Here is a 12857-nt window from a genome sequence, read left to right on the forward strand (position 1 = left end):
AATGGATAGAATTGCTAGATTACAAAGCCTTCTTCTTGATATGATTACCGAATTTTTCTTCGTTTCAAAGCTTTGAAAAGTTTTATATCATTGCCTTAATGAAGGAGAACATTTACTAGTATCCAATTTTGGAGACTGAGGTGCTTCCGATAATGAATTTGCAAGAGCAAGAATATCGTCTAAACTTACCAAATAAAATAAGGTGTCAAATTTTTCTAGCTGATGTAACAATTCAGTAGCCTCCACGGCTTCCTTCTTTTTATCTCTGCCAGACAATTTTTTGGGCACAACCCAACACAGTTAAATTGGCTCTTAAAGAAATGAACGCATTTTTTACTTCTTACCCTAATGCTATCGACTGTAACTCTGGATCTATGGTTTAGTTTTTATGTTGAGCATTTTCCATTAAAAAACGCAAAAATTCGCATATTTTGGGTGGGCCTGGGCCCACCTGGCCCACCCGCTGGCTACGCCACTGATTTTAAAGCAATATTTCTTGTTTATTTGCAATTTTCTAATTAATTGTAATGTACTGTGTATGACATTTAAATTATTTGAAACAATGACTAACTTTACCAACAATAGTAAATAAATGTAATTTATTTCGGTGCTTAATCTGCTAATATTCGTGCTCTAATACTATTGGTGTAATATGAATAATGTTCGACAATCCACAGTTACAAATATCATATTGTCATGTCTTTACGATACCAACAATCAGCTTTATATTTTTAAATATTAAGCTCGTTCTCATAGAAGTTTTCACGTAGCATTTCCAATTGTTTGTTTTCATATTTTCAAATCTTACTGTTACAATTTTGTGCTACACGTGTTTATTATTGTAGGAGAAAGAAATATGAGTGAGGTACAATCAGTTATTGTCGGGTGACAAAAGGTATAAGATCGGTTAGCTAGAATGCCTAAATTCAGTAAACCATTGAAAAGTAAACTTCATGCTTACATTAGTGAATATGGTGCCCATGTGTTTTCAACCGATGGAACAGTTTTGTTATGTAAGGTTTGTGCACCTGCAATGTGAGTACAGATAAAGAAATCGAAGAGGTCAGCACACAATCAATATTTTATGTGTTTACATTGCATTGTTTCGAATTTCTACCGTTTTCTTCCCATGACATACCGCATAGCAAAGAGTATGATTTCACTCTGTTCACACTCGCTCTATTCTATTATATCAGCTCGTTGTTTTCTTGTAACATCAAGATCACTGATTAAACCCATCTCGTTGCTTTCTTATAACATCAAGATCACTGATTAAACCCATAATCTTGTGAAACAGGATCGAGTTCAAGTTCGCTCATTGAACACTGATTACAGGCCTGCCGACATGTTATTTAGTTCGGCTTAAGTGTTTGTGTTCACTTCACCCTTCATGATCATATAGCATCAAATTGTTTTGAGTGCATTAAGAAATTAAGCATGCGTATTACAACAGTTGAATATTTTGGCTATATACTTACATAGGAACGTGAATGCAAAGCTGACTGAGTCTGCTGAAAGCCTTTCCGGCGGCGGAGTCGAAGAGAAAATCCTTTTTCTTACTTTCTGCAGGATTGTAGCTGGACCTCAACCAGCAACTGCGCCAAAGAAATTACAGAAGAGTTTAAATAGTGAAATGTTGTGATATTAAAAATGCAGGAGACATCCATCAAGTAAATAATATCGTGATATAGCCTATGAAGTACAAAGTAAAACTACAAAACTGTTTGAATGATTAATCGGAATGAACTTTTAAATTTGGGGCGTGTCTCAAATTTATGGAGAAGAAATTCGTTCTGTTAGTGCAGAGGAACTGATGCATGTGAATGATCGTTTCTTCCGAAGATGTGAATTATGTATCACTCAAGAGGAGCAACACTTTCAGCAGCTACTGTGAAGGGGGTGAGTATCGAATGTTATTAATATAACATAGTACATAAATTTCAATCGGTATCACTAAACAAAGCAATTTTAAGTCTGTTTTTAAATAGCACAGTACTATATTGTAGTAATATTTTATAAACGTTGCTTGAAATAATAGCACAAATCAATGCAAATCAAGTTTTCAGGTATAACTCCCTGTAAAGTTGATTTGAATAATTTCGAGGGAAAAATTGTTCCGGAGCCGGGTATCGAACCCGGGACCTTTGGTTTAACGTACCAACGCTCTACCACTGAGCTACCCGGGAACTCTAACCGACACCGATCCAATTTTTCCCTCTATATCCACAGACCTTAAAGTGGGCTGACAACTTGTCAAGCAACCAACTTCGAGTGCACACTAACTCCGTATACCTGAAATCTTGATTTGCATAATACACGTCACTGTTCGTTAACAGAAAGCCACAATTTAAATCACACGGAGTAAGTGTGCACTCGAAGTTGGTTGCTTGACAAGTTGTCAGCCCACTTTGAGGTCTGTGGATATAGAGGGAAAAATTGGATCGGTGTCGGTTAGAGTTCCCGGGTAGCTCAGTGGTAGAGCGTTGGTACGTTAAACCAAAGGTCCCGGGTTCGATACCCGGCTCCGGAACAATTTTTCCCTCGAAATTATTCAGCACAAATCAATGTTCATAATTCAAGAACCACAGCTGGTTTTTTTCATGTCATATAAAGTTGTAATTGCAATTATCAGTATTATTATTTCTAAACTATTCTCTCAGTAGCAGCTTTTATTCGTATTTATCCCAAAGGCGTCAGAATGTTCAATTTTTTCTTTCACAATATCGACAGTAGGCCTATGTTACAACATAAATCAGAATTGGGGAGCTTCGGAAAAATTTTGCAGGACTGCGAAAATATTTCTTTGATCACCGACGGAAGACTTTTTTGAGGTATTACAACGACTAATAACATATTATTAAAAACTTCACTGTCTTAGAATAATATAGACATACACAACGTCAGAAAATAAAATTACTTAGCATATAACAAAATATTAAAATGTCAGATTCTTGTCTCCAAACTCGCGACAGAAATAAGCTTAGAGTCAAGGAAACAAGCACACATACACCTCTCATTTTCGGTTTCCACCACCAAGAGGGCGAGAGTGCAGTCGTCGTCGGCAGTTTTATGACCCATAGACATAATACTGGTAGAACAGTGCTATAGTGAGGGTCACATAAGAACAGTTCCTAAACAGCAAATATTGCCGTCTTGTCAATGTTGCCAACTGTTATCAGATATCACACGACCCTACGTACTAAATGACTTATTTACTTACCGTACTTTATGTTGGAAACATATTATAAATAATTCAATAATTTGTAACATATTTTCGTAGGCAAACTACACGGGAAAGGGATCAACATGTCAAGTATTTTGTCTGGCAATACGAAATTCATTGGTTTGACTAAACAATTGACTCACGAGACCTAACCTAAAAACGTATTTTGTTTGACGACATGAAATTATTAGTACTAACTCCGAAAACTTACCTGATTATAGTCTTGAATTTTATAACCACAACGCAACACATGAAATTACTATTATGTATTAATATTAATTAATTATGTTCACATTTCACTAGCTTCCAGTAACCGGCTCAGAAATCTAGCACAATTTTAATTCCATGAAACTCCAGTACCGACAAATATTGTCTCAGCTGCCAACATAACAGTTACAAAATCACTACCATTTATAGTATTTGACAGTATCGAAATTCGAAATGAAGTTGGCAAATGAAAATTCAACCTGCAAACTAAAAAATCACCACAATCCACTAGCATATGTAGTAATGGGGAAAAAATGGTTAGGTTTCACCCTTAGAGTATGAAGTAAGCTGACCCGGACTATAGATAAGGTACAGTAGAGGAGGCAAGACCTGTCCTATGACCTTATCGTGTGCCGTGGCTGTATCACAAATGGGTATGGAGGGAGAAGATAGGTTTTAGTCTGAGATGAACTTCCCTGTCGGTATATTCGTACAATATTAACCATTATGAAACAAACTCTCTTTCTGATAGCTCATTCTTTCCCTCTCGCAGAACTCACATGCCAGGTCTCGCCTCCTCATCTATACATAATGTTATTAGAGTTTGAAGAATCGATTTTGGCCGAGTTTTCAGGTATTTGGTACCGCTGTGCGTTGAGTCGACTGTGATACAGATGCAAAGACTAGGGCGGCTCAGTTTTATAACTGCATGGAAGCCATGGCCTTCGTCAATGTGATCTTCTGTTTTTCCTTAGGTGGGCACCCTGCTTTGTGCTGATTCCACGTCACAGGTGATTTTGCCATTTATTCGCCTAATGTTATAGGTAGAGAAATTCTATATACTGGAACTACTATAACACATCTCGCACAAAGTTGGAAGTGGATGTGGGAGCTCGGATAAGAGTAGCTTCTGTCCTAGCTCTATACGTGATTCAGCCACACGCAACGGTTGACAAACTGCGTCAGTAACACGGGACAGCTAGCTATTACCTATTCAATAGCTCGGCTGGGGTTCATTAAGCGGTGGCAGATGTTCCAACTTAATTTGACTTAACTTCAACTGTCAGTTAGTTGAACGGTCAGCCGTCAGGTGGCGCCAGGCGGGACGGAGCCGCATCCGGAACCTGTTGGTCCAGATTTGGTATTTATACAGTGTGTTTCCCACAGCTCCCTTATTTATTGCTAGACTCCGACGTGGAAGGAGGCTATTCAAGACCTGTGTGTACGGTATATGTGACTCATTCATAGAGTCGTCGATGGTATAGTGGTTATATGCTTTCCTTGTGTCCCAATTGGTGACTTGGCACATAAGCGAAATAGTCATTAAAATATATCCAGAAAAAATGTTTGTTTTATATTATTATCCATAATTTATCACTTGGTTAATTAACGTTGCATGATTTTTAATAATTTTATTGTTCTGTAGATATAATTACAACGGAGGAGTATGAATAATACAGAAATTTCTATTTCTTTGAGGAAATCGTTTTCTTATACGGACTTCTATTCCATTTCATATATCGTGATAAAAATCACGAAGAAAATAGCCTTTTCCTTAGGAGGATCCGAAGGCTTGCACTGCTTGAGGCTTATTGTGTCGACCTCCTTGTTATGGGAATGATTGTTGAAGTCGACAGAATTGCATTACTGTAAGTTTCGTGATTCACTATTTGGTACCATCCATCGATTCAGTTACAACACCCAGTTCCGACGGAGTCCGCGTGGTCAACCAAAAACGCCTCTCCGTCCCCCTGAGAGTTCTGCACCCTCCTAAGCTCGATGCCATCTGTGTGCAAATCACAATAGGCCCACTACATCCTGCTATATCCTCGGTCGACCCGAAACTATTGAACGATGATAAATTAGGTTGAATTTAATGAAGCAAAATGAGTGCGAGGTCCAATGCTGAAATTTACCCAGCATTTCTGCTTCAATTCGTTGAGGGGCAAAACGTTAGAGAAAACCGCAACAGGGTAATTTGTTTCAACTAGAATTTGTATCCGGGCCCTCTCGTTTCAAGGTCAGATATGATAACCGTTACTCCACAGCGGCGGATAAGAAAATTATTTGCTTTTATTTGGAATAAATCGTTATTTTCAAATAAAGGTCCATTATTATTATCATTATTATTACTATTATTATTATATTAACAGCCTCTCCTATCCAAATGCCATCCTCACCTTCCCGTGGTCCACCCTGTTTCTACCAACGAGGAAATGGCGACCGAGTCACAGCGGTATAACTGTTTCATCAAATGCAGAGGAAATGCTGCATTACAAGCCTGTCCAGAGGCTAAAAGTGGCAGCCCCACTACTGGACTACCTAACGATAAGGCTAGTAACCTATCTTAGGGAAAACTACATTACTTTCAAGCCTCAAACAAGCAGTATAAGGATAGATAATTTGATGACAACCCAGAGCAAGTCAACGGTTAAACGAAATTGGAAAAAACAAAATATGTTCACATACGCTACTTGGAATGTTAGAGGGATCAATCATAAAGAAGAAGAACTAGATGAAATATTGAATAAAAAGCAGATTAAAATAGCAGCAATAACAGAAACAAAAAAGAAACTAAAAGGTACAACTGAAACAAAAAACTACATAATCATATATAATGGTGTTAATAAGAAGACAAGAGCACAGGCCGGAGTAATGATTTGGATTCATAAATCAATAAAAAACAAAATAAACAATTATACATACTGGAATGAAAGAATATTAGAAGTACAACTCCAGATAGGAAGAGGCAAACTAACTTTCTTTAGTCTTTATGCTCCAGAGGAAGGAAGAGTTGAAGAAACTGAATTGTTTTATGCCCAGTTGCAAGAAATTTTGAATAAAGTAAATAAAAATAATTACATATTATTAGCCGGAGATTTAAATGGTAGAATAGGCAACATCGAAATAAAAAATACCATAGGAAAATTTGGAGAACCTACCATAAACAATAATGGAGAAAAAGTAAGAGATTTTGTATTATACAATGAAATGAAAATCATGAATTCATTTTACAACCATAAAGATATTCATATGTATACATGGTCAGCACGTGGCTCAAAATCTATCATAGATTATTTTATAGCAAATAGAAAATTATCCGAATTATTTTTAGATGTCAAGGTCTTCAGAGGAAGTGACATTGGATCAGATCATTACCTTGTATTAGCAAAAGTGAGATATACACCAAGATGGCTACATTTAACAAAGATAAATGCCCCCAAAAAAGAATTAATGCGTTACAAAATTAGATTAATCCATGACGACAGTGTACGCTGGCTTTATCAAAAAAGACTTGAACAAAAAATGTTAGAAATACCTGAAGATGAAGACATTCACAAAGAATGGGAAAATATTAAAACTCAAATATCACAGGCAGCCACGGAGAGCATCGGAAAATATAAGGCTTTCACACAAAAGAAAAAATTAAGATCTTGGGATGATGAAATTAAGGAGATCATAAAAAATAAAAATATAGCTTATAGAAAATACCTTCAAACAAAATCCGTTAATGATGAAATAGATTATAAACATAAAAGGGCGATAGCTAACAGAGAAATTAGAAAACGACACAGGCAATCATGGAAAGAGTTTATATCTTTTTTAGAAACTGACATTTATAAAATGAAACCCAATACATATAAAATTTTAAAATACATGAACAGAGACATAAAGGAATCCGCCAAGATAAACCCTTGCCCCAAAATAGAAACATTCCTAGACTTTTACAAAAACTTATGGAACAATCCTACTTTTGATTCAAAATTCTGGGACACAAAAAACCCAGATGAACAATGCATTACAAAAGAAGAACTACAAGAAGCATTAAAGAAGACGAAAAATAGTAAATCACCTGGAGAAGATAACCTAAATTCAGAATTGTATAAATATGCAGGAGATCTATTTCAAGAAAGATTACTAAGATTTCTAAACAGAATATATCTGACTGCCACTTTACCGGAAGAATGGAAAAATAGTGTAATTATTTCCATATATAAAACAGGAGATAAACAGAATGTTGAAAACTATAGAGGGATTAGTATCCTCAACACATGTTATAAGATATTTAGTAGGATTTTAAATGAAAAATTAAAAAAACATGCTGAAACTTTCCTTCTGGAGTGTCAAAATGGCTTTAGAAAAGGAAGATCATGTGTAGATCCATTATTTAGTATCAAACTATTGTTGGAAAAAAGAAGAGAATTTAATTTAGAAACCCATATAGCTTTTATTGATTTTGTGAAAGCTTTTGATAAAGTCCGAAGAGACCTTTTATTCGACATATTACAAGAAAAAAATATTCCAAATTTGCTATTCCAAAATATAATAGAAATCTACACGGACAGCAAAATAAGTGTCAAAATAAATAACTGTATATCCGAAAGAAAATTAGTTAATAATGGAGTTCGACAAGGTTGTCCACTATCACCAACTTTATTTAATATTTATATAAATGAAATTATTTTAAAATGGAACCAAATCTACACTTCAGGAATCAAAATAACCAGTGCTCTAACATTAAATACCTTACTCTATGCCGATGATCAAGTCATAATTTCCAATTCAGAGGATAATTTACAAAGAGGATTGTATACATTAAATGAAATATTAAAAGATTTTGGGATGGAAATTTCAGCACAAAAATCAAAAGTAATGGCATTTTTAGGACAAGACCCAGTGAGAAGTAAGATAATACACAATAACCAATGCCTCGAACAAGTGCAAAATTTCAATTATCTGGGTTGTGAAATATCTTATCAAAATGAAAAGGATGTGAACAAGAAAATTACCAAATTTACACAAATTCTAGGAATAATAAACAATACATTAAAAGCTAAATTAGTACAAAAATCTACAAGAATAAAAATATATAATACACTAGCATTACCCACCCTTCTATACGGAAGCGAGATTTGGACATTAAAGAAAAAAGACATGAACAGAATCAAAGCAACGGAAATGAAATTTTTCAGGAGAACAGCAGGATATACTCTTTTAGACCGAAAAAGGAATGAAGAAATTTTAGAACAATTAGAAGTAGAGTCAGTAGAAGAAAAAATCACCAGATACAAATTCAATTGGCTAGATCATGTAAGAAGAATGGAAAATTCAAGAATCCCAAAAATTATGATGCAATATAAACCTAGAGGACATCGTCGACCAGGAAGACCGTTAAGAAGACTGCTAGATGGGGCCGAAACAGGTCTACAGAGGCCTAATTCGTGAAGGATGATGATGATGATGATTATTATTATTATTATTATTATTATTATTATTATTATTATTATTATTATTATTATTATTATTATTATTATTATTATTTTATTGGCCAATGGCTGTTGTCCAGCACATAAATATAAATAAATAACGATAATAATAATAATAGTAATAATAATATTTATTATTATCATCATTATTGGTACAAAGTATACTTTTATGGATCATCCTACGGTAATCACTAGGCTTGACTGCAGCATGGTACATAGGCCGTGGACGTGAGCTAGTACAAGGACATTGACTTGGTTCTGAGATCGATTACGCAAATAACAAGGTGCACATAAACAAATCTGAACAGCTCTAAAAGTAAATATGCGCTACATAGCATTACAAAGCTGTATTTTTTTTTTTTTTTTTGGAATATGAATTATATGTCTTTCTCGTGTTAAATTTTACCGTACCTGGTTAACAGGCAGAAACATATATAATATATATTTCGGAGTGATATATGTTAAAAGTTGTGTAATCAAGATGTATATATTTTACATACCTTTCGTTATGTGCAGAAGAATTATCATATAATTTATTATTCGTGGATTTGAGTTTCCTCCTTTCATTTCTTGTGCAACAATGTCTCTGTATATAATATCGCTTGTCACCTCGTATGTTTGTGTTACATAATTTACATGTAATGTTCCCGTCATTCACTTCAAAACACTCACCAAATTCCGCTGCAAAAATATGCGCCTGAGAACCTTTAACCTTCGGCATTATTATTCAGCAGGTACACTGTTTACGTATGCTACGGTAGTGACTGACGAACGGAGTATTCAGCAGGTACGGTACACTGTTTATGTATGCTACAGTAGTGACTGGCGAACGGAGTATTCAGCAGGTACACTGTTTATGTATGCTACGGTAGTGACTGACGAACGGAGTATTCAGCAGGTACACTGTTTACGCATGCTACAGTAGTGACTGGCGAACGGAGTATTCAGCAGGTACACTGTTTATGTATGCTACGGTAGTGACTGACGAACGGAGTATTCAGCAGGTACACTGTTTATGTATGCTACGGTAGTGACTGACGAACGGAGTATTCAGCAGGTACACTGTTTACGCATGCTACAGTAGTGACTGGCGAACGGAGTATTTAGCAGGTACACTGTTTATGTATGCTACGGTAGTGACTGACGAACGGAGTATTCAGCAGGTACACTGTTTATGTATGCTACGGTAGTGACTGACGAATGGAGTATTCAGCAGGTACACTGTTTACGCATGCTACAGTAGTGACTGGCGAACGGAGTATTCAGCAGGTACGGTACACTGTTTATGTATGCTACGGTAGTGACTGACGAACGGAGTATTCAGCAGGTACACTTTTTACGCATGCTACAGTAGTGACTGGCGAACGGAGTATTCAGCAGGTACACTGTTTATGTATGCTACGGTAGTGACTGACGAACGGAGTATTCAGCAGGTACACTGTTTATGTATGCTACGGTAGTGACTGACGAACGGAGTATTCAGCAGGTACACTGTTTACGCATGCTACAGTAGTGACTGGCGAACGGAGTATTCAGCAGGTACACTGTTTATGTATGCTACGGTAGTGACTGACGAACGGAGTATTCAGCAGGTACACTTTTTACGCATGCTACAGTAGTGACTGGCGAACGGAGTATTCAGCAGGTACACTGTTTATGTATGCTAGAGTAATGACTAGTGAAACCACCGTAACGCATCCTATCGGTCCCTAACATTACAAGCCTAGTAATCACACTCCTAGATGTCGAATTTGAACAAAAACCGTTTAATATTTTGGAAGATTTCGCTGTACACAGACAAGTAGCATGCCCAAAACCACTATTTTTTTTTCAGCATCATAATAATTTCTCTATACTTCACATAAACAAATTGTATTATACAAACATTTCCTTGGGTAATATAATACAAACATGGAAAGCCTCAAGCGATGTGCCCGATCTCAGACGTCGAACATCTTGGAAGCGAGACACAGGGTAGGCCTACGTTTCTTCTGGGGCATTTGTTGGAGGTCGCACCTCGCGTCCTCCACCGCCTCCCGTCGCGTGCTCCTACTCCATTCGTTTTAATTAATAAATGTGGCTGGCAAGTGTATAAATCGTTAAGTCCTGATTAAAATGTCCAGCGTCTCCCCCTCCTAGGGTGCCAGGAAACCACTTGCGTGCGGGGTGAAAACCTCAGCTCTGGTCTGTCTTACTTTCATAAATCGGGCCGACTATTGTGCTAGTTAGATAGAACATTTTTACATATGCCTGCATGACGCTGAGATTACTCCGTCAGCGGGATAACTGAATACGGAATGAAAGGACGTTCGTTTGCCTCTCGGAGAAGGAAAATAAAATTCATATTTTGCCGTAATCTCCAGAACGTTTCTGGAATTCACTTGACGTGCTGTCATCAATGAAGAATTTCACAGATTTCAACCATACCTAGATCGCTAACTTCGCACCGGGAAGTGAAGCCGGAAGACGCCATTTTTAAAGCGGACAAGAACCTGCATTGGCACCACAGATTTCTATTATATGCTATAGAGGATTCATTTTATCACTTCACTGCCGCCACCACATGCACCCGCTGACAAATGCGCTAGCTTAACTTGGACTACAGTGACGAGAGAATGTAGGCCTACTCATTGTACTCATATATGAACGTGCATTATATATGTGCAAACAATGCGTAATTGACTTTTAGCCTACGTATTATTTTAACAACAACAACAACAACAACAACAATAATAATAATAATAATAATAATAATAATAATAATAATAATAATAATAACGAAATGGAATTGAGTTTTAGCCTACGTATTATTTTATTAATAATAATACTAATAATAATAATAATAATAATAATAATAATAATAATAATAATAATGAGCTGGAATTGAGGTTTAGCCTTACGTATTATTTTAATAAGTAATAATAATAATAATAATAATAATAATAATAGTAATAATAATAATGAGCTGGAACTTAGCGAAACCACATAAATTGCTAAAAACGTTCATCTTCTGCTTGAATATAGTTTTCACATCTCGTCAAGGAGTTTCGAAGCACACGCTGACGTTCTTGTGTATTAATGGACTGCACACATTTTTCGTTTAGCACTGAACCCTTATTACGCCATTTCCGAATGGAGTTGAAGCACTCATAACACTCTTGATTGGTTGGTACGGGAGATTCGAGATATTAGTGACGAAAACACTTTTAACATATTTTATAGTTCTTATATTTATTTTTCTAGTTGTATTATTTGTTGATCAGTTAATGTTCATATGTTAACAGATTACGAACCAATAGAATAAACGGGTCACCTACAATCAAACTGCACTTTATCCAAAAATCTAATTTGTAAAAAAAAAAAAAATACGAATAACTAGTGCAGTTAGACTTCACGCGGTGATTTTACTACTTAAGTTAAGGCAGATAAATTCCAGTTTGACTCCAAACGAGCAGTTTATCACATTCCCTGCAAAATTCTACACCGAAACCTACCTTAATCAGAATTAAGAGTCTGGCCGGGCGGAAGAGGAGGCAACTGGCCTTAGCTCTGCCAGATGAAATAAATTATTATTATTATTATTATTATTATTATTATTATTATTATTTGGGACGTATCATAAGCAATAACATGAGCCTCTGTCAAGAAATCAAAAGGAGAATAGCAATGGCAAAGGAAGCTTTTAATAGAAAAAGGAGCATCTTCTGCGGACCTCTGGAGAAAGAACTAAGGAAGAGACTAGTGTGAAGTGCTTTGTGTGGAGTGTAGCACTGTATGGGGCAGAAACATGGACATTAAGAAGAGGTAAAGAGAAAAGACTAAAAGCATTTAAAATGTGGATATGGAGAAGAACGGAACGTGTGAAATGGACAGACAGAATAAGAAACGAAGCTGTGTTGGAAAGAGCGGGTGAATGACGCTGAAACTGATCAGAAGGGTGGGCATGATATATTTACATATTGTATTCTTTCAGACTTCCAAGTCCGTTGGTTTTCGGAGGTAATTATTTTTCAACGATGTATTGAAATAAGAATTCTACAAACGACCGAGATGGATCGAGAGTTACCAGGTTCGATCCCCATGGCGACTAATCTAGTCGTGGTTTTTTCCGTGGTTTTACTCGACTGGGTATAACTAATCTTCGATTAAATAAAAGCGAA

The 12857-nt window shown here is 36.1% G+C and overlaps 2 protein-coding genes across 3 annotated transcripts in view; one reads left to right on the top strand and one right to left on the bottom strand.

Annotated features, from left to right (window-relative positions):
• LOC138701770 (ras-related and estrogen-regulated growth inhibitor-like) overlaps positions 1 to 12857 on the top strand; it is an 839928-nt gene that overhangs the window by 735292 nt on the left and 91779 nt on the right. The window lies entirely within an intron of this gene.
• Positions 1 to 12857, bottom strand: part of LOC138701769 (zinc finger protein OZF-like) — a 320834-nt gene that overhangs the window by 137825 nt on the left and 170152 nt on the right. For both annotated transcript variants that reach the window (XM_069829014.1, XM_069829015.1), the window contains one exon: positions 1479 to 1595. Coding sequence is in view for 1 of the 2 variants with exons in the window: in XM_069829015.1 (XP_069685116.1) it covers positions 1557 to 1595 (39 nt within the window). In the remaining variant the exon portion in view is untranslated. The remainder of the gene's footprint in view (positions 1 to 1478; positions 1596 to 12857) is intronic.

Source organism: Periplaneta americana, chromosome 6, assembly GCF_040183065.1.
Source record: "Periplaneta americana isolate PAMFEO1 chromosome 6, P.americana_PAMFEO1_priV1, whole genome shotgun sequence".
In the NCBI taxonomy this organism is placed as follows: domain Eukaryota; kingdom Metazoa; phylum Arthropoda; class Insecta; order Blattodea; family Blattidae; genus Periplaneta; species Periplaneta americana.